At 41.6% G+C, this 26,994-nt stretch overlaps 2 protein-coding genes across 2 annotated transcripts; both read left to right on the top strand.

Moving 5' to 3' along the window:
- Positions 1-115: 115 nt before the first annotated feature.
- On the top strand, positions 116-8,310 carry LOC134212808 (integrin beta-nu). Its single transcript, XM_062690993.1, has 7 exons — positions 116-512; positions 570-649; positions 5,579-5,777; positions 5,836-6,961; positions 7,021-7,212; positions 7,270-7,634; positions 7,693-8,310. Exons 1-7 carry the CDS (start codon positions 446-448, stop codon positions 8,040-8,042), a joined length of 2,379 nt encoding a protein of 792 aa, XP_062546977.1. The 5' UTR covers positions 116-445; the 3' UTR covers positions 8,043-8,310.
- An 11,762-nt stretch (positions 8,311-20,072) lies between these two features.
- LOC134212807 (microsomal triacylglycerol transfer protein) lies at positions 20,073-26,699 on the top strand. Its single transcript, XM_062690992.1, has 6 exons — positions 20,073-20,451; positions 20,962-20,982; positions 23,722-23,891; positions 23,958-24,578; positions 24,646-26,099; positions 26,162-26,699. The coding sequence occupies exons 1-6, from the start codon at positions 20,403-20,405 to the stop codon at positions 26,472-26,474; spliced, it is 2,628 nt and encodes an 875-aa protein (XP_062546976.1). The 5' UTR covers positions 20,073-20,402; the 3' UTR covers positions 26,475-26,699.
- Positions 26,700-26,994: the final 295 nt, after the last annotated feature.

Here is a 26,994-nt window from a genome sequence, read left to right as displayed (position 1 = left end):
TTCCATACCGCAGTCGCCAAGCGATAGAATCGCGTCGCAAATGTCGCGTCGCGTGTGTTTGGGGGAACCTTTAAGCATGCTCGTTTAGTTTACCAATAATACAGGGCCGTGTGACTCTCAGACCAATAATGTTTTCTCCTTCCATTCGACAACCGCTATTCGACGCCGGCTTGATATCCGCTCACCAACACCTTTAAGGAATGTCGTCAATTTCCCCTGACCAGAATGCTATTTGTTATCTTATCAATTCAAACACGGCCGCAACTGATAGTGGATACTAACTGGCCGTAGCTATCAATAGGTAGAACCGTCAGTTCTTTTATTTGGTTAAATTCAAACGGTTTAAAATCTGCGACGGCGGTACCGTTGTTCCCGTTGCTCCGAAACTCTTCGAAATGTTCGTAATCTCAAGCAATTTGTGTAGAATCTAGTCTTACCATTCAATATGATTTCAAAGTCCCTCGTTCTGATGTTACTAATCGCGACTTTTGTCCGAAATGCACACGGTCAAAGTGAGTAGGACGCTATTTGAACGAAAACGAAGTTGAAACCCGCTCATCAATTTGCAGGTCAATCCAGATGCATATTCCAGAAAACGTGCGTAGAATGTTTGGACGCTGATCATTCCTGCGCTTGGTGTACGGATGAGGTTAGTAGAACATATTGGGTGATGATCTAATGTGGTATATCATAATGTACTTTAGAGATCTGCATTCTTTGTATCCTGACTCAATGCCAGTTTTCACTTTGTTGAAATTAGATAAGCAATAATGATAAGCATGTCGATAATCACGCTGGGCTCCTCAGTAAGGGTGTTGTGTGGTGTAAATATTTTGCTTCAAAGAGACTGCTTTCGCGTCACCTCTGCCTGCTAGAAATGAGATATAGTGCGGAATTCTGTTAGGATGATATTTTTTATGTTATTAATTGTTTTGTGATATTACTAAAAAAACTGAAAATATCAAACCCAGAAGAGAGTTAAATTGAACAGAATAAGCTGCTTCCGCATATTACTGCTGGTTCAAACATGAAAAATTCCACGGAACCAATTTCATTTATTTCCTTAAATACTGAGCTTATTCACTTTACATATTGTATTGCCGCATCCAAGATATTGATTTGCCACAATTCATTTCGTTTTGAAACACAGTCTAAAAAAACTCATCGGACACCCTCACGGCTCAGAAGTGTGCATCTGTTTTTGTGACACATTTGGGCCGCTTGTTATAAATTGTTGTGTCGGTCCAACTGTACAAGCGAATAATTTATTTGGCTTTATTTGTTTATTTATTTACTTTATCTCCAGTTATGATATAACTGTACAGACTGATTGGAACTCACACACAGTATATTGATACTATATATGCAACTGACATCTAACTTACATGAAAGTCTCTACAAAATATTTATTTTCAAAAATCTGAACAAAATTTCACGTAATATGCAAACATTAGTAATAATTTGATGAATTACAACTAACGGGCATGTTTTTGTGGACAATCGTCATTTTGCGTTGGACAAAACGAATGCAACTTCGAGGTTTTCTATGCTTATTCGTTTTTATAAGTTTATAAAATCGAAGCCACTATACCTATTTCTGTCACCTCCGGCCATTGAAAGGTTAACATTTAAAGTTCTATTCCAAATGTCGCCATTCAGCAATATTATTTCTGCGTATTATTCAATAACTTGGGCAAACGAAAAATCTTTTTTTTTGTTGAATAACTTGTCTGCGCATATGCACAGCACATGTTTTCGAAATGGACAAATTGATACTAAATTTGCGAAAAAGAATCCACGTGTCTTGAAGAGACTGGAACCCTCAACCTCCTACTCTATAGATACATTCACCCACAATATGACCACATAAAAATCACGTTTACGGAAAAGCCATCAGAATCTGAGCATCAACCACCACCGCAATTTTTTGCAAATTGTATAACCTTCGGATGCCCAATCGTTACATGTGATTTACTTACTGTTATATATCCACAATCAAGCGAGCCCACATTGTTTATTATCGAAAACTTCACACACTATTTCCTCCAGGAGCAACGGGCTGTGCGGTTTTGTCAATCACATCAATCAATCACACTCTGCTATACCAACGACCTGCTTAGTATTTCTTAATAAGTTCTGTCCATTAGATAATTCGTTCTCAATAGTCTTGGATTTGGAAACTGAACGAGAGTTACTGCAGATTTGCAAGAAGGATAGCTAAAAAGCAGATTTTTGACTAATATCATGAGTAGACACCGACAAAATCGCGTCAAATTCCGTTTGTAACGGACTTGGTGGTCATATGGCTACCGCTTCTTCCTTATACGCAGGAGGTCGTGGGTTCAACCTCAGGCTCGTTTTATTCCTTCTACTTCGTATCTTTCCATATATTTCTCATGTTCTAGCAATCGCTGTAACTAGAAATGGGCTTTCATACCGTTTCAACCTTCCATAGGGCACTGCATGGAAACATCGCTTTCTCCTTCGTTCCTCATAAATTTTGACGTTTACTGGCCTTGTTGTTTTCTAATTTCTTTGCAGAAAGAAAGAAACAAAGCGGCCCGTGCGGTGCCCTATAGCTACAACTTCTAGCATGTAGGGAAGTATACCTGTGTTTGGCCAACCCTGAAAAATGCCTATTTTTCCAAAACTATCGTTCATTTTTCACAGCAAAGAATGGTAAGGGATATATTTCCTGTTACAGCTAAGAAAACCCTCGGAAATTGCTTTATTTTCTGAGATATGCGAGAAACTGGCCAAATTAGGAACATGACCAAAACTGGTAAACATGACCAAAACTGGTACTGAGCGAAAAGCTAGTTTCGGCATCCAATTACAATATAACCACCCTTTCATTCCTATCACCACAGACAAACAGACATAACACTTGTCAATTTTCCATCGTTCACTGATTTACTGGTCAATTCAAATAATTATTAGTGGGCCAATCGATCACTCGTGGCGCACGCATCGGAATTGCTCTAGTTTGACGTTTGCTCACTACCGCCATCTGGTTCGTGATTTGCCCAACTAACTGAAATCAACAGATGTCGTTAGTGTTTGAACGACGATGAATTTTATGAGTGAATGTTCAATGTGTTATGTCTGTTTGTCTGTGCTATCACATTGGTAACCCGTTAACAAAGGCAAACCTCTGCCATAGAACCTAAACCCCAGATGCCAATAAAATTCCGCAGGAACTCGTGACGAGTGCGGAGGTGTTCTCGGCTTGAACTGGGCTAGTGATTGCATTATCAATCCTCCCCATCCCGATAGACCGTGAAGACGTGGCCAGCGCCGTTATCGACCATTCAGAATACTAGAGATCTTAGACTGTGCAAATTGAGGTTGGAGAGCAAATCCCATGCTTGGTTCCTTGTGCAATTGCGATTGCTCTGATCAATCACGGAGTAGCAACTACGAAATGCAATAACAAAGGGAGTGAGATTGGGTCAATGTTCGGTACCGCCGACCGCCGCGGTACGACTTAAAGCGACTGAAGCAACCTGATTTCGCCTCTACATATGCGCAGCATCCCTTGAGACAGCGTTTTCGGAAGAGGACTTAAGACGCTATTAACGACGCAGCGGAGAACAACGTCGGGTATGTGGGGCGAAGTCGACGAATCGATTGGAACCGGTTAAGAGTGCAGACAGATTCAGGAGGCGCGGGTGGTCGCGCTGCAGCAAGGGACCGAGTAGAACGTGGAACGCTATAGACGGAAGCGGAGACAGCAGACCCGCCTTTTTCAGGAGAAGAAACACCGCCTGGAAGAAGCGGAGTGCGATGAGATGGAACAGCTGTCGTTCTCAAAAAGCACGCGAGTTCTATCAGAAGCTCAGCGCATCCCGCAAAGGCTTCGTACCGCGAGCCGAGATGTGCAGGGATAAGGATGGGAGCATCTTGACGGACGAACGTATGGTGATCGAATGGTTGAAGCAACACTACGAGGAACATTTGCATGGCGCTGAGAGAACAGACAGTGAAAGTCAAGGCAACGTCAGTTCAGCGGACGATGGAAGCTAACCAGCCCCCGCTTTGAGGGAAGTTAAGGATGCCATCCAACAGCTAAAGACCAATACAGCAGCTGGTAAGGATGGTATCGGAGCTGAGCTCATCAATATGGGCCCGGAAAAGCTGGCTTGCACAAACTGATAATCAGAATCAGGGAAACTGAACAGCTACCGGAGGAGTGGAAGGAAGGGGTTATATGCCCCATCTACAAGAAAGGCGACAAGCTGGAATGTGAGAACTTTCGAGCGATCACCATCCTTAATGCCGCCTACAAAGTGATATCCCAGATCATCTTCCGTCGTCTGTCACCATTAGTGCATAAGTTCGTGGGAAGTTATCAAGCCGGCTTTGTCGACGGCCGATCGACAACGGACCAGATCTTTACTGTACGGCAAATCCTTCAAAAATGCCGTGAATACCAGGTCCCAATGCACCATCTGTTCGTTGATTTCAAGGCGGCATACGACAGTATAGACCGCGTAGAGCTATGGAAAATTATGGACAAGAATAGCTTCCTTGGGAAGCTTACCAGACTGATCAAAGCAACGGTGGATGGTGTGCAAAACTGTGTGAAGATTTCGGGCGAACACTCCAGTTCGTTCGAATCGCGCCGGGGACTAAGACAAGGTGATGGACTTTCGTGCCTGTTGTTCAACATTGCGCTAGAAGGTGTCATGCGGAGAGCCGGGTGTAACAGCCGGGGTACGATTTTCAACAGATCCAGTCAATTTATTTGTTTCGCGGATGACATGGACATTGTCGGCCGAACATTTTCAAAGGTGGCAGAACTGTACACCCGCCTGAAACGTGAAGCAACAAAAGTTGGACTGGTGGTGAATGCCTCAAAGACAAAGTACATGCTTGTGGGCGGAACAGAGCGCGACAGGGCCCGCCTGGGAAGCAGTGTTACGATAGACGGGGATACCTTCGAGGTGATCGAGGAATTCGTCTACCTCGGATCCTTGCTAACGGCTGATAACAATGTCAGTCGTGAAATACGAAGGCGCATCATCTGTGGAAGTCGGGCCTACTACGGGCTCCAGAAGAAACTGCGGTCAAAAAAGATTCGCCACCGCACCTAATGTGTCATGTACAAGACGCTAATAAGACCGGTTGTACGGACATGAAACATGGACAATGCTCGAGGAGGACTTGCAAGCCCTCGGAGTATTCGAGAGACGGGTGCTTAGGACCATCTTTGGCGGTGTGCAAGAAGACGGTTTGTGGCGGCGAAGAATGAACCATGAGCTCGCCCAGCTCTACGGTGAACCCAGTATCCAGAAGGTAGCTAAATCCGGAAGATTACGATGGGCAGGGCATGTTGCAAGAATGCCAGACAGCAACCCAACAAAGATGATTTTGGCTTCCGATTCGGCAGGTACGAGATGGCGTGGAGCGCAGCGAGCGAGATGGGCAGACCAGGTCAGAACGACTTGGCGAGCGTGGGGCGTATTCGAGGATGGAGAGATGCGGTCTCGAACCGTGTATTGTGGCGTCAAATTGTTGATTCAGTGTTATCTGTTTAGATGTAGACTAAATAAATGAATGAATGATTTCGTTTCAGAGCTACAGTATGTATAAGCACCGCTGCATGGCATTTGACGAGCTGATAGCATCGAACTGCAGCAAAAGTGAGATTGAGACCAATGAAAACTTCGGTAAGATGGAAATCCTCGAAAACCGCCCACTTCGAGATTATGATCGTGAAAAACTAGAAGCAACCCAGATTAGTCCGCAGCGCTACAAAATCCATCTGGGGAAGTGTGAGTTTTGTTGATTAATTTAAACTTCCTTTTACAGAAATTAACTCTTTGCTTTTAGTGGAACCACATTCATTTAAATTCACATATAAACCGGCCATGAACTTCCCGCTAGATTTGTACTACCTGATGGACCTTACTTGGTCTATGAGAGATGATCGTGACACATTAATCAATATGGGCGATCAATTGGCGAAAGCACTGGCCAATCTGACCGAAAACTATCGGCTGGGTTTTGGGAGCTTCATCGATAAACCGATCATGCCGTTCATTCAAACCGAGGCGGATCGTGTGCAAAACCCCTGCAGCACCGCACGCGACGTGTGTGAGCCAACGTACGGATTCCGCCATAGGCTGCAGATCTCAAAGAATATCGATGGGTTTATCGAGAAGCTAAAAACTAGTAACGTTTCGGCCAATTTGGATAATCTGGAAGGAGGACTCGATGCGTTAATGCAGGTATTGGTGTGTGATGAACGAATAGGGTGGGGTAAGAACACAAGAAAAATGGTCATCTTAGCCACGAATGGAATGATGCACATGGCGGGCGATGGACTGCTGGCCGGAATAACCGAGAGGAATGACAAGAAGTGTCATTTGTCCGATCAAGGCGAATACACTGGAACATTGATGTATGACTATCCTTCTCTGGAGCAGATCTATAGAGTTTTAGCTAAATCAAAAACTGCCGTGATTTTCGCTGTTACCGACGAACTTAAGGAACACTACTGGACAATACGCGAGTTGATGTCGGAGTTTACCAGCGTAGGGTTACTTCAGGATGATTCTTCGAACATCTTACAGCTAGTTAATACGGGTTATAGAGACTTTGTAAGGCGAGTGGAATTTACGGACAACGCTCCTGACTATATCCAGATCTCCTACAAAACCGATTGCGGTGGAATTTACAAGACACCGCAGCCAACGAGTAAATGCGACAATATTGAAATAGGAAAGGAATACGATTTCCTGGTTGAGGTACGTCTGTTAAGATATCCAGATGAAGTAAGCTCAAATCTAACGGTAAAAATTGAGGAAGCGTTAATCAGTAATGAAGGAGTTGAACTAGAGATACAAATCAGGGAAGCTTGCCAGTGTGAGTTGGAAAAGGCACCAATAGATGCTAGTGAAATATGCTCCGGTCATGGTAAATACTCCTGTGGCATGTGTCGTTGCGATGCTGGATGGTAAACGAATTACAAAATTCATTCTTATTTTGCACATAAAAAACCGTTTATATTTACAGGATAGGAAACTCATGCAGTTGTAACTTGCGGAACTTTGAAAGTAGTGCTGAATTGCTGAAGCAGTGTCAGATAGAGAGCGAGTTTGATGAACCTGGACCAATCTGTTCAGACAGAGGGGAATGTGCTTGCGGACAATGTACCTGCAATCCAGGTTTCAGCGGAGCGCACTGCGAGTGCAAGGAATGTACCCGGTAGGAATTATTTACACTTTCAATTATTTTCAGAAGTTTTAACAGCATCAATTTCAGATTATTTGGCATGATCTGTAGCGATCATGGGCAATGCGACTGCGGTTCTTGTGACTGCGATGAAGGGTGGTCCGGCGAGGATTGCGAATGTACTACTGATCAGAGCACCTGCAAAGCACCACATAAAGATCAGATCTGCTCAGATCGTGGTGAATGTGTCTGTGGAAAATGTGCCTGCAGCGAGTCGTATTTCGGCCCATACTGCGAAGTTACCGCTGGATCAGAATCGGAACTATGTTCATACTATGATGAGTGCGTCCGCTGCGAAATCCACAAAAGGTTCGACCGGAAGTGCGAATCCATCGAAGATCAGTGTAAAGTGAAATTGGGTCTATATAAGGCAGAGTTTATCGAGTCCTTGAGTGGTGAGGTGTATTACTCTTGTTTACAAGTTTTATATTTTAATACCGTTTTGTTTTGTAGATCTCTTCAATTGCACGGCCCGTGTGACAAACGACGATCTGACTTGTGACTTCAAGTACACATACAGTCTGGAAGATCGCCAAACGGTGTTAAAAATCCTCGATACACCATGCAGTCAAGTTAATGCCATGGCTGCCTTCTGGGTTGTTGCCGGAATCACACTATTGTTGGGTTTGTTGGGACTTATAGCATACAAACTCAAAATCTTGAATGATGACCGAAAACTGTACAAACTATTTGAAGATGAGCAAAAAAATCAAACGTCCTATCAAATGACGAGTCCTTTGTATAAGTCTCCCGTCACTGAGTTCAAGGTACCCGAAGAGATCGCCGACAGCGAGTTGAGGTGAATTCATAAGATACGCAAAAAAAGTTATTTTCATAGGTCAATAACGTGATCAGGAAAGCATAACAGAATACAAACTTTATTGTTTCAATGTTTGTTATTCATACTAACATGTAGAAGTAGAATAATTAAATATTTCGAAAACAGTATTAGAACAGATTTTGTTACGTGATGAAGAAACACACCCAATACAAAAACAATTTTGTAAATGAAACTAGCAAAATTTATATAAAATTTTGACCAAATACACAAATGCTAGATTCTTTTTCGAATATTGTATAAATTCTTTAAAGTTCCTCCTGCTGCTCAAATTTGATTTGCATTATAGATAGGGTGCATATGCAGCTATAATTCTAAGTATTGCATAGTTTGATCAAACACACATACAATATGCTTCTTTGATTATATTACGAATACAAACCTTTTGTCCGAAATTTTTGAAATATAGAACATAGACCAGTGATCCCCAAAGTGCGGCCCGCGGGCCGCATGCGGCCCTCGAAGCCTTTTCCTGCGGCCCGCGAAGGGTTTGAGAATATACACTATATGTGGCCCATTGTCAAACATCACATCCAATCACATCCATCACATCAAGCTCTCATCGTGTCCAGTTTTTCGTTGTACTCTGGCTGGACATATATGCCTACATATATGTCAAGTTCACATAACTATGGTGGTCAAGAAACATATAAACCAAGAATATTTTTATCATCATGATTAAATAAATTTCTCACTTCATACATGCTATGTAGGCTAACGGCAACATACTTTGATGGTATTTTTGGCGCTTTTACCAAGCTGAATATATAACATTCTTAGGTAAAAATAATGTTGTCATACATTGCACCATAATATGAATTCTTTCATTCTTCAAAATTAGTCAAGTTGTGGCAAAATTCGATTTAAAATTGCTTTATTTATAATTCCTGAAAATGCGTCATGTTAACGTACTTCACACCAAGAAAAATATTCAACGAAGTCAAGATTTTGTCATGCTGCGATTCAGTGGCGTAGCCAGAAAATTGGTCTGGGGGGGTTTCTGAACATTTTTTCGGAAAAAATTTCTTCTAAAATTTTGTCTTTGGGGGGTTTATGTCCAAAACCACCCCGTGGCTACGCCACTGCTGCGATTAGTTGGGATGATGAAGAAATGGTTTCCGGAAAATTCAATTACTTAGAAATAATGGAAACACGGTAAACAATTCAGAGTTCAGATTAATTCAATTTTCTATTCAATACTGCTGGTAAGTGGTTGTAGTTCGACTGCGATAAATGTTCTTATTTTCTGAATTTGTTAGTTTGAGATATTCGAACGGGGTAACATTTGCAGAGTCCGACGTTTCGGCCCGTTATTGAGTCCTTTTCCTGATGGGCATTTTCCTTGAAAAAAGATCAAATAAACGAGTCGACACGTCGGGCAATGCAGGTATAATCCCGTTTGAATATCTCATATCGGAAAAGTCAGAAAATAAGTACTGCTGGTAAGTTCACCTGGCTTCAAAACATGTTTCAAATATGCTGTCGTTATTTGCAATTTGAAACAATAATCATCGAAAATAAAAACAGTTAAAACTCTTAGAATCGTTTATCGACAGATGTTTATTTGGTAAAATATGTTTGCCAACTAAGCCGAGAAGATTTTGTTGCGAAAGTAAAATTTCACGTTAAGTCCACTATCGTAGAAGTGTGTAATAATATGAACTAAAACTTAGCTAGAATGTGATGCCCCTACAAGTATGTTTTTTCAACAGATTCTTTGATTACTTTGTATTATATTTCAAAATATAATTCGAAATGAGAAATCTTGGGGTTGTATACAAGACACGACCGCTCGACGTAAACTACATAAAACCTAAAATAATACACTGAACCAATCATTCCGCTCTATATAGAAGAGAAGGAATCAACCCACCTACACTACTTCCCAACTTTAGCAGCACCTCCCACCACCCCTTTCATACACCATCGTTCAATAATTGATAATATCCTAAAAGTAGGCAATTACCAAGGATTGGAACATGCTGTATAGGGGATGCATGATGCATGAAAGAACTAAAATTTTCAATAGTTTAGCGTTGATAATCAAAAGTTTCAATACTACTGGTAAATTGGTGGAGAGTTTGCGAATCGATTGATATACAAATCTTTAAAATCCATTGTAAGATAAAGGACCTATACAAATCTTACATGATTTCGTGACAATCCCCAATTTGGAAATTTTCATTTTACACCCTGTATCCGAGTCTTCCTCTTAAACGTAGTTTACGTCAAAAGAAATATTGCAAATATACCGCGGCCCGCTTTATCAGTTCAAAATTGCTGTGTGGCCCTCGATAGTAAGCAGGCTGGGGACCACTGACATAGACGAACAATTTGCAAAATTTAATTTAATAACTTCTACGTCTACTGGCACACACCTTGGAACTGTTGGACTTCATCCTCGATAATGCCGCAACAGCAGACGAAGCCCTCTTGCACGCATAGTCGACATGGCTGGCGAAGGCAAGCCTGTCGTCTATTACGACCCCAAGGAGCTTCTAACTCCGCTTTGATGCGATTACGACTTCACCCACGTGAATCACTGCATGTTGAACCGACTTGCGATTGTTGACGACAACCAACTCCGTCTTATGTTGAGCGAGCTCCAGGCCTGTCCAATTTGCCAGCGTGCTGATCGCGTGTGCTGCGGTCAGTTCTACTACGGGAATTGACTCCCCGTAGACGTCCAAGGTTACGTCATCGGCAAAGCCGACTATCTTAACACCAGGAGGGAACTTTAGCTTTAGAACCCCGACATACATGAGGTTCCATAATACCGGGCCCAGTATTGAACCTTGCGGAACTCCTCCTCTTGCCGGCATCGATGTCGTATAATCAAGGAATCAATATTCGAGCAACGCCTAACAATATGCTCTTTGTCATCAACAGAGTTTGTTACTGACAAAAGCACCTAGAGACAAACCTGAATCATTTGCCTTGCATGCTCTGATATTTCCGAAAATACGATGCTAATTTTGTAATCATTGTTCGATTCTCGAATATTTCCATAAAAGCAGAAACTATGACAGCATAAAACCGATATTTGCTCTAGAAATAATGCGAAATAACGGGATATAAAGTGAGCAACTAGATTGTCTTCTTTTTTGTTGCTGACAAAAATTTTCGGATCTTTGTCATTATTAACTCTGACAGAGTTCAGTGCGTGATCTCTCTTGTTTCGGACAGCAGAACGATAGCGCGGTCGGCCGAATTATTGTGTTCTGCATTGCGCGGCCGGTAATAAAATTAATCAGTTCAGTGCATGATCTCTCTTGTTTCGAAGCGGGCTTGGTAGCCATATGGCTACTGCTTCTGTCTCATACGCAGGAGGTCGTGGGTTCAATCCCAGGACCGTTACATTCTCCTACTTTAATCTTTCTCTATATTTCTCATGTTCCTAGCAATCGCTAGAACTGGAAATGGACTTCCATACCGTTTCCACTACTATTCCTATACCTTCAACTTGAGTATTCTAACAATAATCTGCTAGAATTGGAATGAACTATAGAGCTCGTTTCCTACACCCAATTAGAAATTCCATCAGTTGCCTTCTCCTACACTGAGAAAAAAAAATGTGTTGTTGAGAATATTGCGCTTTCATTTTAAAAGTTGCTCAGTTTTGGGAATTTTGAGTAGCGAAACATATACTATAAGAACAAAATTCATAATCTAAAAGTTTTTTTCTTAACAAAACATTGTAATTTTGAAAGCGAAAATTTTTCAAATGACAAATAAAAAGTTTTCAAATACTATCCAAAATTCCATGAAGGTTGGCAACACTAGCTTGAAAATACATCAATCTGGCAGCAATCCGGGCTGTCAAATATTTCCCGCTTTCGAACCCGAGCTCGAACCATAACAATCAAGACAATAACCAAAGTATACGATTTGTGTTGCTGCTGCCGGAATTCCACATTTAACGATTTTTCCGGTAAATTAATTCGTTTCTTTGTCCACTAAATAAAAGTTCCGAATTCCGGCAAGTTCGAAGGCTCAGAAACGGAATCCCCGGCCTGGTAAGCAATTAAAGAAAGCAGAGTTATGGGCGTCACCGAGAAGAGGAAACAACGACATATTTTGGAATACTGCTACGTGATCTCCGTCAGTAGGTTGAGAACGCGTTTCCGAAAGTTGGTCTCTGCTATGGATTAGTAGAAACGAAGCAAGTACCGTCCTGCGTTTGTACCAAATACCAACGGCAACGGAATATCATGATCGACATCTTCCAGCAACTCAACCGAGAAAAAATGGATAAGAAATAATATTTATTATGTAATATAAATTATAATGAGATGAATAATAAAATTCATAAGAGTTACATTGAAAGAGAACAGCACTTGTTGTTTTGAATGCATCAAAGTCGATTTCAATGTTAAATACACATTTAGCTTTGAAAAGAAATTGTTATTTTGAAAAGTAAAATATACATTTGCTTTTAAGAGAAAAATGTCATTTTAAATAGTTAAAACAGATTTTAAATAGTTGGTAGATTCAACAATCTTATACTTTCAATCACTAACTGATTTTCCTATTTTTACCAACGTTTCTTTCATTTTTACGATTTTTTTTGTGTGTATCTATCACATTGGCAGCTCGTTAACCAAGACGGACCTCTGCCTCTCCAACCTAACCCATAAATTCCAACAAATTCCGCATGAACTCGTGGCAAGTGCAGAGGTATATTCGGCTTGCAGTGGGCGAGTGATTGCATCATCATTTCCTCCCCCTTCCCTACATTGATTTGCATTCTGACGTGGCAGGTGCCAGTATGACCTAGCAAATGAGATCGCCAGTACTTGTACATTGAAGATGTGTGCTAGTCCCAAGCAAACATCTGTTGGTTCCCTGTGCAAGAACAGTTGATCTGGTCATAATGGAGTAGCAACTACGAGCAGTCAATCAAGCTCAAGCTCTTTGTCATTATTAACTCTGACAAAAACAAAGCTTTGTCGTTGGTTCTCTTTTGTCGCTTGTTTCGCATGCGCATTCCAAAAAAATTTATGGCATCCCAGCTTGCACTGTTGAATGCGTTCTTCACATCAAGTGTCACCCTAGTAACATTTTGGGTTTATACTAGTTTTATAACACTCTTGTAGAGTGAATTATGGTCTTCAAGAGCGTTATAAAACTTGAAATGTTACTTGGGTAACGTACAGTATCGAATAACTCGCATTTTATGTTGGATCGCAATCTCGGCGATCTTTACCACCGAGTTAATAGAGAGCTCCCTTTAGGCTTGGCCATCACTATCCTGTAGGCGTCACCCCATGGATTCACGTTGGCTCCTTCGCACAGTTTGTCGAAACACGCTCTCTTACTGCTCTTGGTGACCTTGTTAAAGGCCAGTTTCGCAGCTCGAAACACTTCATCCTCGTTGCATCCTTCGCCTAGCCTTGAGGCAGGTTGATGGAAGAGCCGCAATCTCGAGACTCCGCCAGTATACCGGACGTCTACCATTTATCGGGCTTTCCTCGGCATGGTAGCGTTACAAGCGCGTGATAGGACAGCTACCCACGCATCCCCGCTTAGACCTTCAGTGTGATGGCTTCCAGTCTCAGGACCACGGTGAAAACTTCGCTGTCGAAGTGATTGGTTCTCCACCCACGGACCTGACAGGGATCCCCGTGCCTCGGATGTTGCACGCCATAGTTGGTCTTAAAGCGATTTGCTAGATGACCACTATGGGTGTTACTCTCGTCCACTAGTCTGGTGCCAGACCAGGACTGACAAACGCTATGGCAATCCATGACTCGACCTCGTTCCTTCTGAACGTGCTAGCGGAACCATTATTGACTTGCACTGCGTCGAGCTTCGTTAGCGCCTCTAGTAACGCTTGACTCCTTCGATTGGTGCAGCGGCTGCCCCACTCCACTGCCCAAGCGTTAAAATCTCCTGGTATGACGACTGGCTTTTGACCCACTAGGTCAGACGATAGCCTATTGATCATCTGGAACTATTCTATTGGCCACCTTGGTGGGGCATAGTAGCTACAATAGAACACACCATTAATCTTGGCTATCGCTACACCCTCAGCAGAGGAGTGTACTACCTCTTGGATCGGATACCGTCCTGTCGTGCGAATAGCCGCCATCCTAGACCCGTCCGCAACCCAATTGCCGTTATCGACAGGGACGTTGTACGAGTCGGACAGGAGGGCGACATCGGTCCTCGACTCCGAGACCGATTGCCACAGCAGTTGTAGTTGCACAGTGGTTAGGATTCAGTTGTGTTACTTGCACGGCTTATTCTTATTTTCCTCTCCAATGGGACACGAAGATCCACCGAAAACGTGGTTACAGGCTTGCTTTTTGCTGGCGCAGATGAGGCTCTTTGGTGCCTTATCGCATTCCTGCGCCATGTGCCCTTCCTCACCACAATGACGACACAGGTTGCTACGGTCTGGGCCCTTACAGTTGTAGGACTTGTGTCCCAACTCTAAGCAACGATAGCACCTGTCCACTGAATGCATCTGAAGTTTGCTCACTGGCCATACTGCCCAAGCAACACAACTTGTTTTATACAAGTTTATAATGCACATATAGTACATAGTATCATGTATTTCAACATAAACACATTAACATTCTGACGTAAACTACGTCTAAGGGGATTTGTAACATTAATAGGTCCTTTATCTTTCAAGGAATTTTAAAGATTTATATATCAATCGATTCGCAAACTCTCCACCAATTTGCCAGTAGTACAGAATCTTTTGATTATCAACGCTAAACTATTGAAAATTTTAGTTCTTTCATACATCATGCATCCCTTATACAAAGCGTTCCAATCCATAGTAATTGCCTACTTTGAGGGTATTATCAATTATTGAACTGGGATGTATGAATGTAGTGGCCCAGCTGCTAGACAGTGGGGTCCCTACAACGTGATTTTTTCGGGAAAATAATAAAGGGGAAATATACTCTCATTGAGGATATTTTTTAAGTTCAATGGATCTTCTGGTGGTCCTCCGGAAGATCCGGAATCAACGGAACACCGGTGAAAATAGTCCATTTTCTCAATAAATGGCGCAATGTTTTTTAAAGAATTCTAAAAATTTAAATCTATCTATAATCCTATGCGCCCCTATGAGTCAAGAAAAAACTGATTTAGAATTCTCGCACTGAGCGGCGCTAGTGTATATGGAACTACCAGTTTGGTTCGATATCTCGGGATCTGTGGGAAATAGAAAGTTGCCGTCTTCTACAATGTTGTTCGAGGATTGGAAACCAGAATGTTGAAAAGCTGTTCAGAATTCATCCGCAAGGTGGAGCTAGTGTATATGAGAGATCAGTTAGGTTTGATATCTCGGGATCTGTTGGATTTAGAAAGTTGCCGTCTTCTACAACGTTGTTCGAATACTGAAAACCAATATGTTGAGAAACTGAATAATTTAGAATTCATCCGCAAGGAAGTGTATATGAGAGATCAAACCAACGCACCATATGGTTATCGATTTCAAGGTGGCATACGATAGTATAGACTGCTTAGAGCTATGGAAAATTATGGACGAGAACACTTATCCTTACCAGACTGTTCATGGTGTGCAAAACTGTGTGAAGATTCCTGGCGTACACTCCAGCTTGTTCGAATCCTTCCGGCAGCTAAGCTAACGTGATGAACTCTCATGCCAGTTGTGCAATATTGCGCTAGAAGGTGTCAGGCGGAGAGCCAGGTGTAACAGTCAGGGAAACAAATTTCAACAGATCCTTTTAATTTATTTGTTTTGCGGACGATATGGACATTTCCGGTCAAACATTTGAAATGGTGACAGAACTGAATATCCGCCTATAACATGAGGCAAGAAAAATTGGACTGCTGGTGAATACGGCGAAGACAAAGTACATGCTTGTAAGCAGAACCGAGCGCGACAAGGCCCGGAAAAGCAGTGTGACGATAGACGTGGATACCTTCCAAGTGGTCGAAGAATTCGTCTACCTTGGATCCTCGCCAACGGCTGATAATAATGTTAGTCTTGAAATACGAATGTGCATCATCTGTGGAAATTAGGCCTACAGTTTCAGAAGATACCGCGTACGGTAAAAAAATCACACCCGACTCAGATGTATCAAGTACAGAACGTTCTTAAGACCGGGGGTCCTCTACGGACATGAAAATAGTGAAAGACGTGTAGGAGTCACCAAATGGACCCCCGATAATTTGAACGGTACCTCATTCAAACCTGGGTGCTGCGGATAGAGCCGCTTTTCTGCGCTCAAGCGAGCAGAGGGATATTTTGAAATCACTCCCATAAACAAAATTATTTTGCAGTTACTTGGCTGTCAAACATTTCCCGTTCTTCCACTTTCGTTCTTCTCTTTCCACGCTGCATGAGGGCGCACAAATGCGCTAGACTCTACATGACTTTACGATTGTTTACATACATTCATGCTCCAATCAGCTGCTGAATCTCGTGAAATTTCGTAACGAGTTCTTTTTAATTGCATTTCCACTAATTTTCCACTCGAAATATAATGTGAGAATGTTTGTTACAAAAAATACAAAACTCAAACAAAGTTTATTTTTATTTTTTTCCTAAAAAATAACAATACTTCTCAATATTAGATCAGGTACGAACATAACCTCAATCTTCAATGTTTGGCTCCGGCACAATAGAAAATTTTGGCTTCAGTTTGACAACCAAATCGATTCTATCCGCACCACCCAGATTCAAACTAACGGGGTTCATTTTTAATTTGAACTTCTGGTTACTCTATAAGCATCAGAAAAGCTGGTTTCTGGCTGCTCTCTTTGCTGGTTTGTTTTGATTCTGCGTTCCATTTCACGATGTTCCATTTTCTTCTCTCGATTCCACGTGGTAAATGACGTTTGAACCATTTTTAATTTGAACGATGTTCAAACCAACGGGGTTCAAATTAAAAAGTGTTCAGATTAAAAACGGTCATATTACCGGGGGTCCACGGTATATCAAAACGATTCAATTTAGAAATTTATTTAATACGTTACTTACCTAAAAGAGAAAAACTAATTCGAAAGACATTCCAATATTGGGTATTCGGCCGTCATATGCAGTAAAATGCCCAATAGTGGGCCCCTAATGTAGCGAAATTTTGCTCTTCCTGGCATAAAAGGAAATTTTTCTAAATAATAATTTTGAGTGATATCTAATATCAAGCTCTGCATCTCCTTTTCGTGATACATACATAAAACACTCAAATACTCGACGATATTCTTTGAAATTAACATTGTAAAGTCGGACTGAATTCACCCTATTGTAGACCCCCTGAAGTCCATAATAGGAAATTGCTTCCCTATAGTCGACACTTCATTTGAATTTCATGTTTCGTTTTGGGACGTTATATATTCCTATAATGGACACTCTCGTGTTTATTTTTATACAGTCGCCTCTCCACATCTCGATATTGAAGGGACCATCGAGATAGGGAGAGATCGAGGAGTGGAAGGAAAATTGAAATGGGTACTAGATGCAAAAAGCTCGTTGCTATAAAGAACGATAACAAAACAAATGTCGTTTCTCGTTTTTGATGTATTTGTTATTGTCCAAAGATGGTCTAATAGCCTAAATATTTGAACATATCGACATAAGGAGAGTAAATCCTGAACAAAATATGATCAGAACACATCGAGATAGAGAGATATCGAGATAGGGAGGTTATCGAGATGTAGAAAGCTCAAATGTATGTAGATTGAAGGGACTGAGCAAACCATCGACATAGGGAGAGATATCGAGATGTAGAACATGGAAATGTAGAGAGTCGACTGTAGAATTGTAAAAAATCATCTAATTTTACTTTCCATAGCATTTTCAAAGCATGTAATCAAATAATAGGACTGTAAGTTAGGTTCTCCCGATGGAATTTCATAGCAAAATGTTTCTATTGTGTTGTAATAATGAAAAATGGCTGGAGGATCCACTATTGGTTAGGGGTCCACTATTGGGTACTTTACCATATTTGTCCAATAATTGCAGAAATTCCTATGCACTGGGGACAGTTGTGCGTATAACAGCAGAAATTATTATGGACAAGATTTATCTGCAGTTCGAATAGCACGTGGCATCATAGCAATCACTGCTTAAATACACCACGTGTTGATTTAAATTTAAAATAACATCAAGTGATTTGTTTTCTGAGGAGATTGATGTAGGTCACAGTAGGCTGATTTTGAAAGACCAAGGAAATTGAAAATTAAGTTGGCAGTCTTTACGAATACTGTTAACAGCATGGAGATTATTCAGATTGTGTCCTAATGGCCACTAAGCGGCATGACACCATATTCTGCTGGTGATGATTTGGCCGGTGCCTGGAAATCCTTCAGGCGAATTGTTTGCAACATCGGGTTACGACAAGGCGCAGACGCATGAATCACGAGTTGAACCAAGTGTACAAAAAAGCTGACATAGGCATACTGATAACATACGGTAGATTACAGTGGGCTGAACATGTAGTGTATATGCCAGAATAGCGACCAGCAGTAGTCATGCTTAGCAGAGAACCTGGAAGATGACGTCGGCTCGGGGGTAGACCCCGTACTCGCTGGCTGTGTGCAATCGAGGAAGAACAAGACATTATATATTCGGTTTGCTCCGGACAACACGGAGTGTACGACCATACCTGAATCAGTTTATCTAGAACAACTAGAATACAAAAAAAAAACCTTATTATTCCACCTAGCGGTGCCTTTCTCGTGCAAATAAAATACTAAAATATATGAGTGAGTGTTTTTAGCGTGTTTTGTGCATAGAAAACAGTATTTTGGCCATAACTTCTGATCCCATTGTCCAATCAGGCCAATTTTCAATAGAAAACAATGAGATAGGATTATTCGTCGAATGGAACTTGTTGCGAGTAATTCGGCCAATGCTAAGTTTCAAAAAGTGTGTCTACAAAATTTTGTACACATACACACATATATGTATACATCACACTCAAATCATTTCACAGAATTCTGTGAATTTTGCTTCAATTCACCGAAATCTCAACAGCAGAACTGTTCGGTAATTATTTCACCAAATTTTCTGCGATTTTTCCTTTGTTCAACTGTCAAAATTACCGAAAATCTGTAAAATTATTCACCGAACAGTAATGCTGTTGAGATTTCGGTGAAATTTCACAGAAATCTGTGATTTATTTTAAGTGTACATATACATATAACGCTATGGGTTAATCTTTCAAAAATTTGGTTTTGGAGTGATCATATAACCTTTACGTATACTTAGTATACGAGAAAGGCAACTCTAAAGTATGCTAGTTTTCCTTATTTTATTTTGAATAGTTCACTTTTCATAGCACCGCGCGAGACCATCACATCACAACCTGCGTTGAATGGCGCGGTCAATCTTCCAGCCAAGAGAGCATTTCTCCAGCATTTAGCAAGCTGATGGTGTATTATACGCGAGGAGAAGTGGATGAACGCTGTCATCAGAGGAAAAGTAGAATCACTGAAATTTAACAGGCAAGGTATAGCCAATGGAATTGAAAATAATTTTAAAAATTACAAACAGAGATTTTTTGAAAATGATTTATTAGACGGGATTATAAATTCAATTAAGATTGAAAGTAGTACCATCTCCGGAATCATTTCAAGAAAAAACTTCATTGTCACTAACAATCAAATTAATATATGTATAATGTAATTTTAACAAAATTCTAACCTCTTGCTATAAATTATTTATAAATAAATTTTTATTTTGAAATTTTGAATATTATTTTGAAAGCTGCATTCCATACCTCGCTGTTAAAATTTTTCATGATTCTACTTTTTCTTTTGATGACAGAATTGATTCTTCTCCTAGCGTATAGCCCATGCTATAGATTTATGCAGGGGTTCATCGAATTCACTCACCCGATGGATTTTGACATTTGAGCGGGTCGTTTTCTCGAACAAAAGTTCATTTTGCGTTCATTATGCGACCCGCTCAAACGTCATAATTTCTTGGGGGAGTTCATTTGCCTTAGTCTATAGCAGTGATAATCAGATTCTGTTTTGCTTCTCGCATTCGAATGAAACTCTCAGTTCTCTTTCAGCAACCGCCGCGATCGGTTCGGTTCATTCCCGTTTCCTTCAGACCCCTATGTGGCACGGGCCGCCTCCCCAGACCATCCCATTCCGCTAGACGCCCTAGAAACTCTGCGCCTTCAGTCCCAAAAGCCATCACCGTGCGTAGTGTTTGTAGTTAGTGACGAATCCATTTGGGAAATAATATCAATTTAAGCTGTGCATATAATTTCACCGGTGTTCTCCATCCAATCGTGGGCACGGTTCGAGCCGGCATATTCCAGAATATGTGTCAATGATTTGGTAGTGAAACTGGTTTCTATTCGATTCAATTGGGAGGAAGTTGGTGAAAATGAAAATGAAGATACAGCTCGCGGTTCTCGTTCTGGTGACCCTTTTCGGTGAGTATATGATGTTATAATCTTGATGGCATGTGCATTGATCTTATTGATCCTTCATCAAGCAGAATGATAAAAAGCATAAACTGTTTAAAATTCTGACATTTCTCGACCCGACATGGGAGAGATGAAAACAAAATCTCGCGAGAGTCGATAACCTCTGACCTTGGCAGTGAAATCGACTGCATGGAGAATTAAATTCATTCGATTGCCGGGTGGAAGATTGTTTCTAATCTGAGACGAAGAGACAACACGTTCCAAAATATATTGTGGTGTGATATATATTAAATAATGATGCTTACAATAAATTGGTCAACGTGTCTTAATCTTATTTTGCCGGGCATCATTCATCAATCTCATTGTTGACTTCTGTCGTCTACCTCGAGACGAGATGCCTCATGGTATCAGCTAATTGAATCCCATGCAGTCTTTGATTTCTTATCACCGACGATTGGTCATTGCCCTTATCAGTTCGTCTGTATGCTAATGTATTCATTTTCTTTCCTTTTGCAGGATACTGCCACGTAGCTCCTGGTAAGAATTTCAAACGTAGTTATCACATTTAGTTTCAACATTCTGCATGCAGAGTTGTGTATAGAGGAATAAGTCGACCAAATCCGAACAGGTACTTACGCGTGGTTAGGCAACCGAGAAGAATATATGGATCAGCTAAAATGCGCGCTTCAAAACGAAAACGATCAGCGCCTCGAAGGCATACGACTACGTTATATCATGATAGTCTGTTGTAAATATAAACATAACGGATCACTCGGGAATGTGTTAGGAAGAGGTGCGGAGAAGAGTTCTTTTGGGTCTCCGCAGTATCATCGGACGGTTAGAGTTCTTGCAACTTGCTACCGGCTGATTGGGGAGAGAATCTTTCCGGTGTAAAGAAAATGAGAAAAGAGTGTTTTGCGTGCTGTGAATTTTGTTTGGATCAAATTATCAGAAAGTATAAGAAAACATAATTATTGAAATTGAACCGCCTAAATGAGATTTTCATATACAACCAGTTCTTTTTTAGAACGGGTGCATTTAGTCGATTAAGACCTTTAGCGTTAATGAAACTATAAGTTAACCCCATGAAAAAAATCACAAAAAATCAAAGAAAATTCAGGTGGTATTTAAAAAGCTGTGAAAGATCAGGTTAACCGGGAAATTAAGAATACCAACCGTGTAAAAAAAATATTGGTTGTATTCTGAATCCTCGTTCAATAATACGTATTCTGGCAAAAAATACGTTTTTTTTTTCGGAAGTTTATGAAATTTTGTTTGTTTGTGTGTGTAAAATGGATACATGCAGTTTCTCAAACAAATGATTCAATGATGACGTCATGTATTTAGTTACATTTCTATCAAGTTCCAAGGCTACTTTCAACATGAATTTACATATATTCCACACGGAAGATATTATTCCACATTTATGTCAGACATAGATCCTATGAAACAAGAAAAGTTCGACTGGAAATATTTTCAAGAGTTCCTCGACAAATTCGTCCAGAAGTCTCTTCAGGAGCTCCTTATTGTTTCATTTTCTAAAATCACCCATATTCTTGTTAACGTATAAACGCGCTTTCGAACGAAAACGCATTGCGCATTCTCGTTTACGCCACCAAATCAAAAGGTGGAATGATTCTAAAGAATTGTATTTGTTCGAAAGTTTCGTTCGTCCGTAAACAAACAAGATTATAAGGGTGAATAATTAAACAGATTCCTTCTTCAGTTTAGGAAAAAAAATTGAAATAAGGTTCAGTGCTTCGCCAACATAAAGACGCGATGCTCAGGGCAAGTCCTCGAGGCGCAGCGAACGGAAACGCATGCTACCGGGTAAGTTGCTAAATAATTTGTTCCTGAAAGCTACCAGGAAGTCTTGGACCGAGACGATCGTAACGAGTGGCTGAAAGCCATTCAGGACGAGCTGCAGTTCATGGAGAAGAACCAGGTTGTGGAAGCTGATGTTTTGTACTGCCAATGTGAAGCCGTCAAAAACCAAGTGGGTCTTTCGGATCAAGGAGGACGAGAACGGACGTGCCGTGCGACACAAGGCTCGACTCGTTGCGAAGGGTTTCCTGCAGAGACCGGCACTGGACTACGAATAAACGTACACTCCGGTGCGACGATCAGAATCATCCTGACGGTAGGCGGTTACGAGGGCTTCATCTTCCACCAGATGTACGTGAAGGTAACTTGAACCACTTAAGCTGAAGGAAACCATCTACACCAGTCCCCGGACAGTGTAACGGCAGAACCGGGGACGTCTAGAATCACGAAGGTGCTGAATCGTTTCGGGATGAGCGAGTGCAATCCGACCAGGATTCCGATGGAGCCATGTGGTGGGCCTAATGCCGGTGAGCCGTATCGAGAGCTGCTTGGAAGCCTGGTGTACATTATGCTTTGTTTCAAGCCAGATGTTGTCGTCGGTTACCTCGGGCAGTTTCAGCAAGATTCGTCGTACATTGAAACGCCTTGAAGCGAGTGGTGCGACAGAAAAGCAGGACAAAAACTTTGTTGACGCCGGTTCGACGGCTGACCTTCGGGACCGAAATTCGGTAAGTGGGTTTCGTCTTCATGGGTGCACCATGTCGTGGAGCAGCAGAAAGCAATCCACCGTGTCGATGTCCTCAAGCGAAGCGGAGTATGTTGCTCTTAGTGCAGCAGCAACAGAGGCCGTATGGTTCAGCGGCGTCTTGGAAGATCTGCATGTTGCTGCCAACCCGGTGATCATTTCCGAGGTTAATCGTGGCTGTGAGTGCATGGCAAAAACCCGAAAAGCAAGAATAAAACGAACACAACAACGTGAAACATCACTTCATCCGGCATCTGGTCGAGAGAGGTACGCTGAACGTCGAATCCATTCGCACTCGTGATCAACTGGCTGATCTGTTCACGAAGCGTCTGGATGCCACCCAATTCCAACTGCTGACATCAAACCTAGGAATGTCTTACTTTTTCGTAATATTCATTCAAAACCAGAACCTCAAGTTGATTAGACGATAATAAATAAAACTTGTCCGTTGTTGTTCGCGTTCGTCTTTCTGTCTGTAAGCCGAGTTCACATCACAAGAATTTTGTATTGCGTTTAGATTTGATTAAGTAAAGATTTGAATTAGGTTCTGTTGAGTTAATTTAGTGTCAAGCTTGAATTATAAATAACAAAAATCTGCATGCTAAACTTCTGAACTGTTTCATGTTCACGAGTTAATGATATTTAGACACGTCATTTTCATGTTTGTCTTTACTGATACCATCTTTTGCATGTTCCAACAATTTCAGCATTCGGCGATGCATTCCAACTAGGCACGGAGCAAACGTACACCTATGTGAACGAAGTACGGGTGGGCGACGCGAGAAATGCTTCGCAAAGCCTCGGATACCTCGTCAAGGCCAAAGTCCACGTTGCCACCATTTGGGGCGATGATGAACACAAACTACTCTTGTTGAAGGTAATTACAATTGTGTAGCACTGCAAAAGCCCATTATTTGGATTATCGTTAACCTTCTATTTTCAGATCGTAAACCCAATCCTGTACACTACTCCGGGCGATGTAAAACACAAAACGACGTTATCTAAAGTAGATTCAACGCCATTCTATGTCTACTGGAATCTGGGACATGTGAAGAAAATCTACTTTGAACAAGTAGAGGATATTTCGCTGGCCAATTTCAAGAAGGGTGTTGCTACTTTGTTCCAGTATCAGCTTCTCGATGGGAAATACGTCGAGGAAGATCCATCCGGAACTTGCGATGTGCAATACACTTCTCACTCGTCAACGCGGTATCATAAAGCGAAAAATAACTGTAAGTTTGCAGACAACCGCTTTGAACGCACCGAGTATCCACTGAGAAGTTTGACGAGAACAGTTAGAAGCGCCGACTTTACTGTAAGCGCTAAAGGAACGCTGGAGAAAGTTGCAGCGCAGGATTACGTCAAATATTTAGTTAATGCCTACGATAGTTTAGGAGCGTTCCTGGAGTCTACGACGAAGCTGGAGCTTGAGGCAGAATCCCAAAAAGTTGACACCGTTAAGGGAGGGTCTGTTGATGATGTTGTGAAATCTCTAACATTACAGGAATACGGTCTGTTAACGGAAGATTTCGAATCGAAATGCGAAGGCGATAAATGTGATAGTGTTAGTATAATATGTTCTATATCACAGTAGTTTAATACCTTATCTGTATATACTTTTTTCATTTCAGCTTATTAAATTAGTCAAAAATAACAAAAAGAGTCTAACCAACGAGCGCATTGGAAAACAAGACCAATCGGCCACCTTGGTCAAGCTGGTCGAGTACGCCCGCCAAACATCGACGGAAGATTTCCTCCGTGTCGTCAAGGCAAAGTCTATGCAAGAACATAGAGGTCAATTACTGGATCTCTTAGGTGCCACCCAAACAGTCGAATCGCATAAAGCTGCAAAATCGTTGCTTTCGTACGAGTCCGATGAAGACCTCTTCCTTGCCGAACGTTACTTGCAGGCGCTAGCCGTGGGAAGTCGACCTAAGAAGGCCGTCATTGAAGATTTGCTAGAACTGGCAGAGAAGAAGCCGGATAATAATAAGTTCTACGATACGCTGCTGCAAACTCTAGGCTCGTTAGCCCATCGATATGCCAAGCTGCCAGGAAATTCTTTCGACACCGAAATTGTCGAGAAGGTTAAGAGCCTTTTGTTGAGTCAGTTGGATTGGTGCAAGAAGGACAGATGCAAGGTGAAGTTTATTCGTGGACTTCATAACCTCAAGTCGCCTAAAACTCTGGACGTTCTGAGCAAACTTGCTAAAGAAGGCAGCACTAAGGTGAGCGTATCGGCTATGAAAGCGTTGCGTTCATTTTCAGTATATCTGTGGAACGAAGATTTTAAAGCAATATTTGAGGACATTTTCTTCCAAGTTTCCAAAAAATACGACTCGAGCGCCAGAGCTCTAGCTCTCGATATCCTTCTGGACCTTAAACCGGATTACGAAGAACTAATGCATCTGGTTCAACTCTTGAAATCTAACGATAAGGCTTACGAAGTAAAACAGTATCTGCTTCAAAAGCTTCGTATGTTGGCCGATCGCTGTCCGGATTTTGAAGCTCTATTACAGAAAGTAGTTCGACGTGATCATCAGTTGAGCAATTACCATATTCTTGGTGCCAAGGGGTTGTCCACAGCTCTAACTCGAACTTACTCAAAAGTACCTTCCTTCAATGCAACATTGGAATCGCTCCAGGAGATGAGCGGAGGAGTTTTGAAACGTGGTATAGTCGATCTGGCCTTGGAAGTCGGTGAAGAGAAGTTCAGTATGTTCACACTCGGACTGTTCGCTGGAGGACTTTCCTCTTTTGTTAGCAGCGGTGATGATGAGGAAGTGGAAGAGGATACTGAATCGACCGCTGGTATGGAACTTTCAGTGCAAGGATCCGTTCTACGGCCATTGGTTTTCTTCGACGGTAAAGGAGAACTCATGGGACACGTTTGGAGTGGAACTGCTTCCGAACCAACTCCGGCCTATCAAGCAACTACCCTACTTCAGGATAATGAAGAACGATTCTCACTACAAAATGGAGTCTCGGTCAAGTTGAACACCTTGGGTGCTATTTCTATTGATCTGAATGGACAAGTGACGATGAGTATTTGGGGAAGGAATGCACACTCAAAAGTCGAGCAAAAGTAAGTTTGCTTTCTGTTTTATGAAACTACTGTAATTTTCACGGAAAAATGTCTTGTTTTAGTACTGGGATCGCCGTAACCGGAAGTCTTACCTTGGACACCTCGTTCGTATCGTTGGCCGTCAATTTCAACGTTGGTCAAGAACCTCAGCTGCATCTAACATCGGACTTAGACTTCTCGTCTGAAAACCGATTGTGCATGCAGCTGAAACAGACGGACAGCGTTCTCAGTCGGAACGTACACAAATCGGTTTCCATTCCAGGCAGCAAGTTCCGTAAGACACAAACCAGCAAGATGGTGTACAAAATTCCAGGTCATACGCACGCCTTAAATCAGAAGAACAACGACATGTGCAATCTGATTGCCAAAAGCTGATCCCAAAAGAGGAAGAAAATGTCGAATTGGTCCCACCACCAGGAGACCAATGCAACTATTTTGCTTCCAAAAATTACCTTCTAGGATGACTTGAAAAGACTTTGATATGTGGTAATAATTTTCGAACTAGAATACCAATTGAAAGTGTGTTTAAACATGGGTGTAAAATTTTGTACAGTTGCGTTAAAGGTAAAACAATGAATAAAACAAGATTTCTAAACATAATCAGTATCAAACTTACTTTTTTAAAAGTTCTGGGAAGGTGAAACTGGTATAACTTTGCTCTGAGCTATGGCATTCTTTATACTCACTGGCGGAGACAGAGGTGGGGCACCACACGATGCAATCACACCATTGTTCTCAACAGCTATTATTCTTGTACCAAGCGGTGCCACACCAAATAACAATAGCTGGCTCCGCCAGTGTTTATACTCTAGGTACTTGTAGTCAGCACACGAAAGTTATCTTTAATTCGCTTTCTTCATAGCCACACGTAGCACATGGCTTAATCGCAAATTGG

Source organism: Armigeres subalbatus, chromosome 2 (assembly GCF_024139115.2).
Source record: "Armigeres subalbatus isolate Guangzhou_Male chromosome 2, GZ_Asu_2, whole genome shotgun sequence".
Classification (NCBI taxonomy): Eukaryota; Metazoa; Arthropoda; class Insecta; order Diptera; family Culicidae; genus Armigeres; species Armigeres subalbatus.
This window is presented reverse-complemented; position numbering and strand designations above follow the sequence as displayed.

Coding starts and splice junctions, on each gene's coding strand:
- LOC134212808 (XM_062690993.1), top strand. CDS start 446: ATGATTTCAAAGTCCCTCGTTCTGATGTTACTAATCGCGACTTTTGTC. Junction 5,778..5,835: donor CAAAATCCATCTGGGGAAGT/GTGAGTTTTGTT, acceptor CTTTGCTTTTAG/TGGAACCACATTCATTTAAA. Junction 7,635..7,692: donor GTTTATCGAGTCCTTGAGTG/GTGAGGTGTATT, acceptor TTTGTTTTGTAG/ATCTCTTCAATTGCACGGCC.
- LOC134212807 (XM_062690992.1), top strand. CDS start 20,403: ATGAAAATGAAGATACAGCTCGCGGTTCTCGTTCTGGTGACCCTTTTC. Junction 20,452..20,961: donor CGTTCTGGTGACCCTTTTCG/GTGAGTATATGA, acceptor TTCCTTTTGCAG/GATACTGCCACGTAGCTCCT. Junction 24,579..24,645: donor AAGGCGATAAATGTGATAGT/GTTAGTATAATA, acceptor TTTTCATTTCAG/CTTATTAAATTAGTCAAAAA.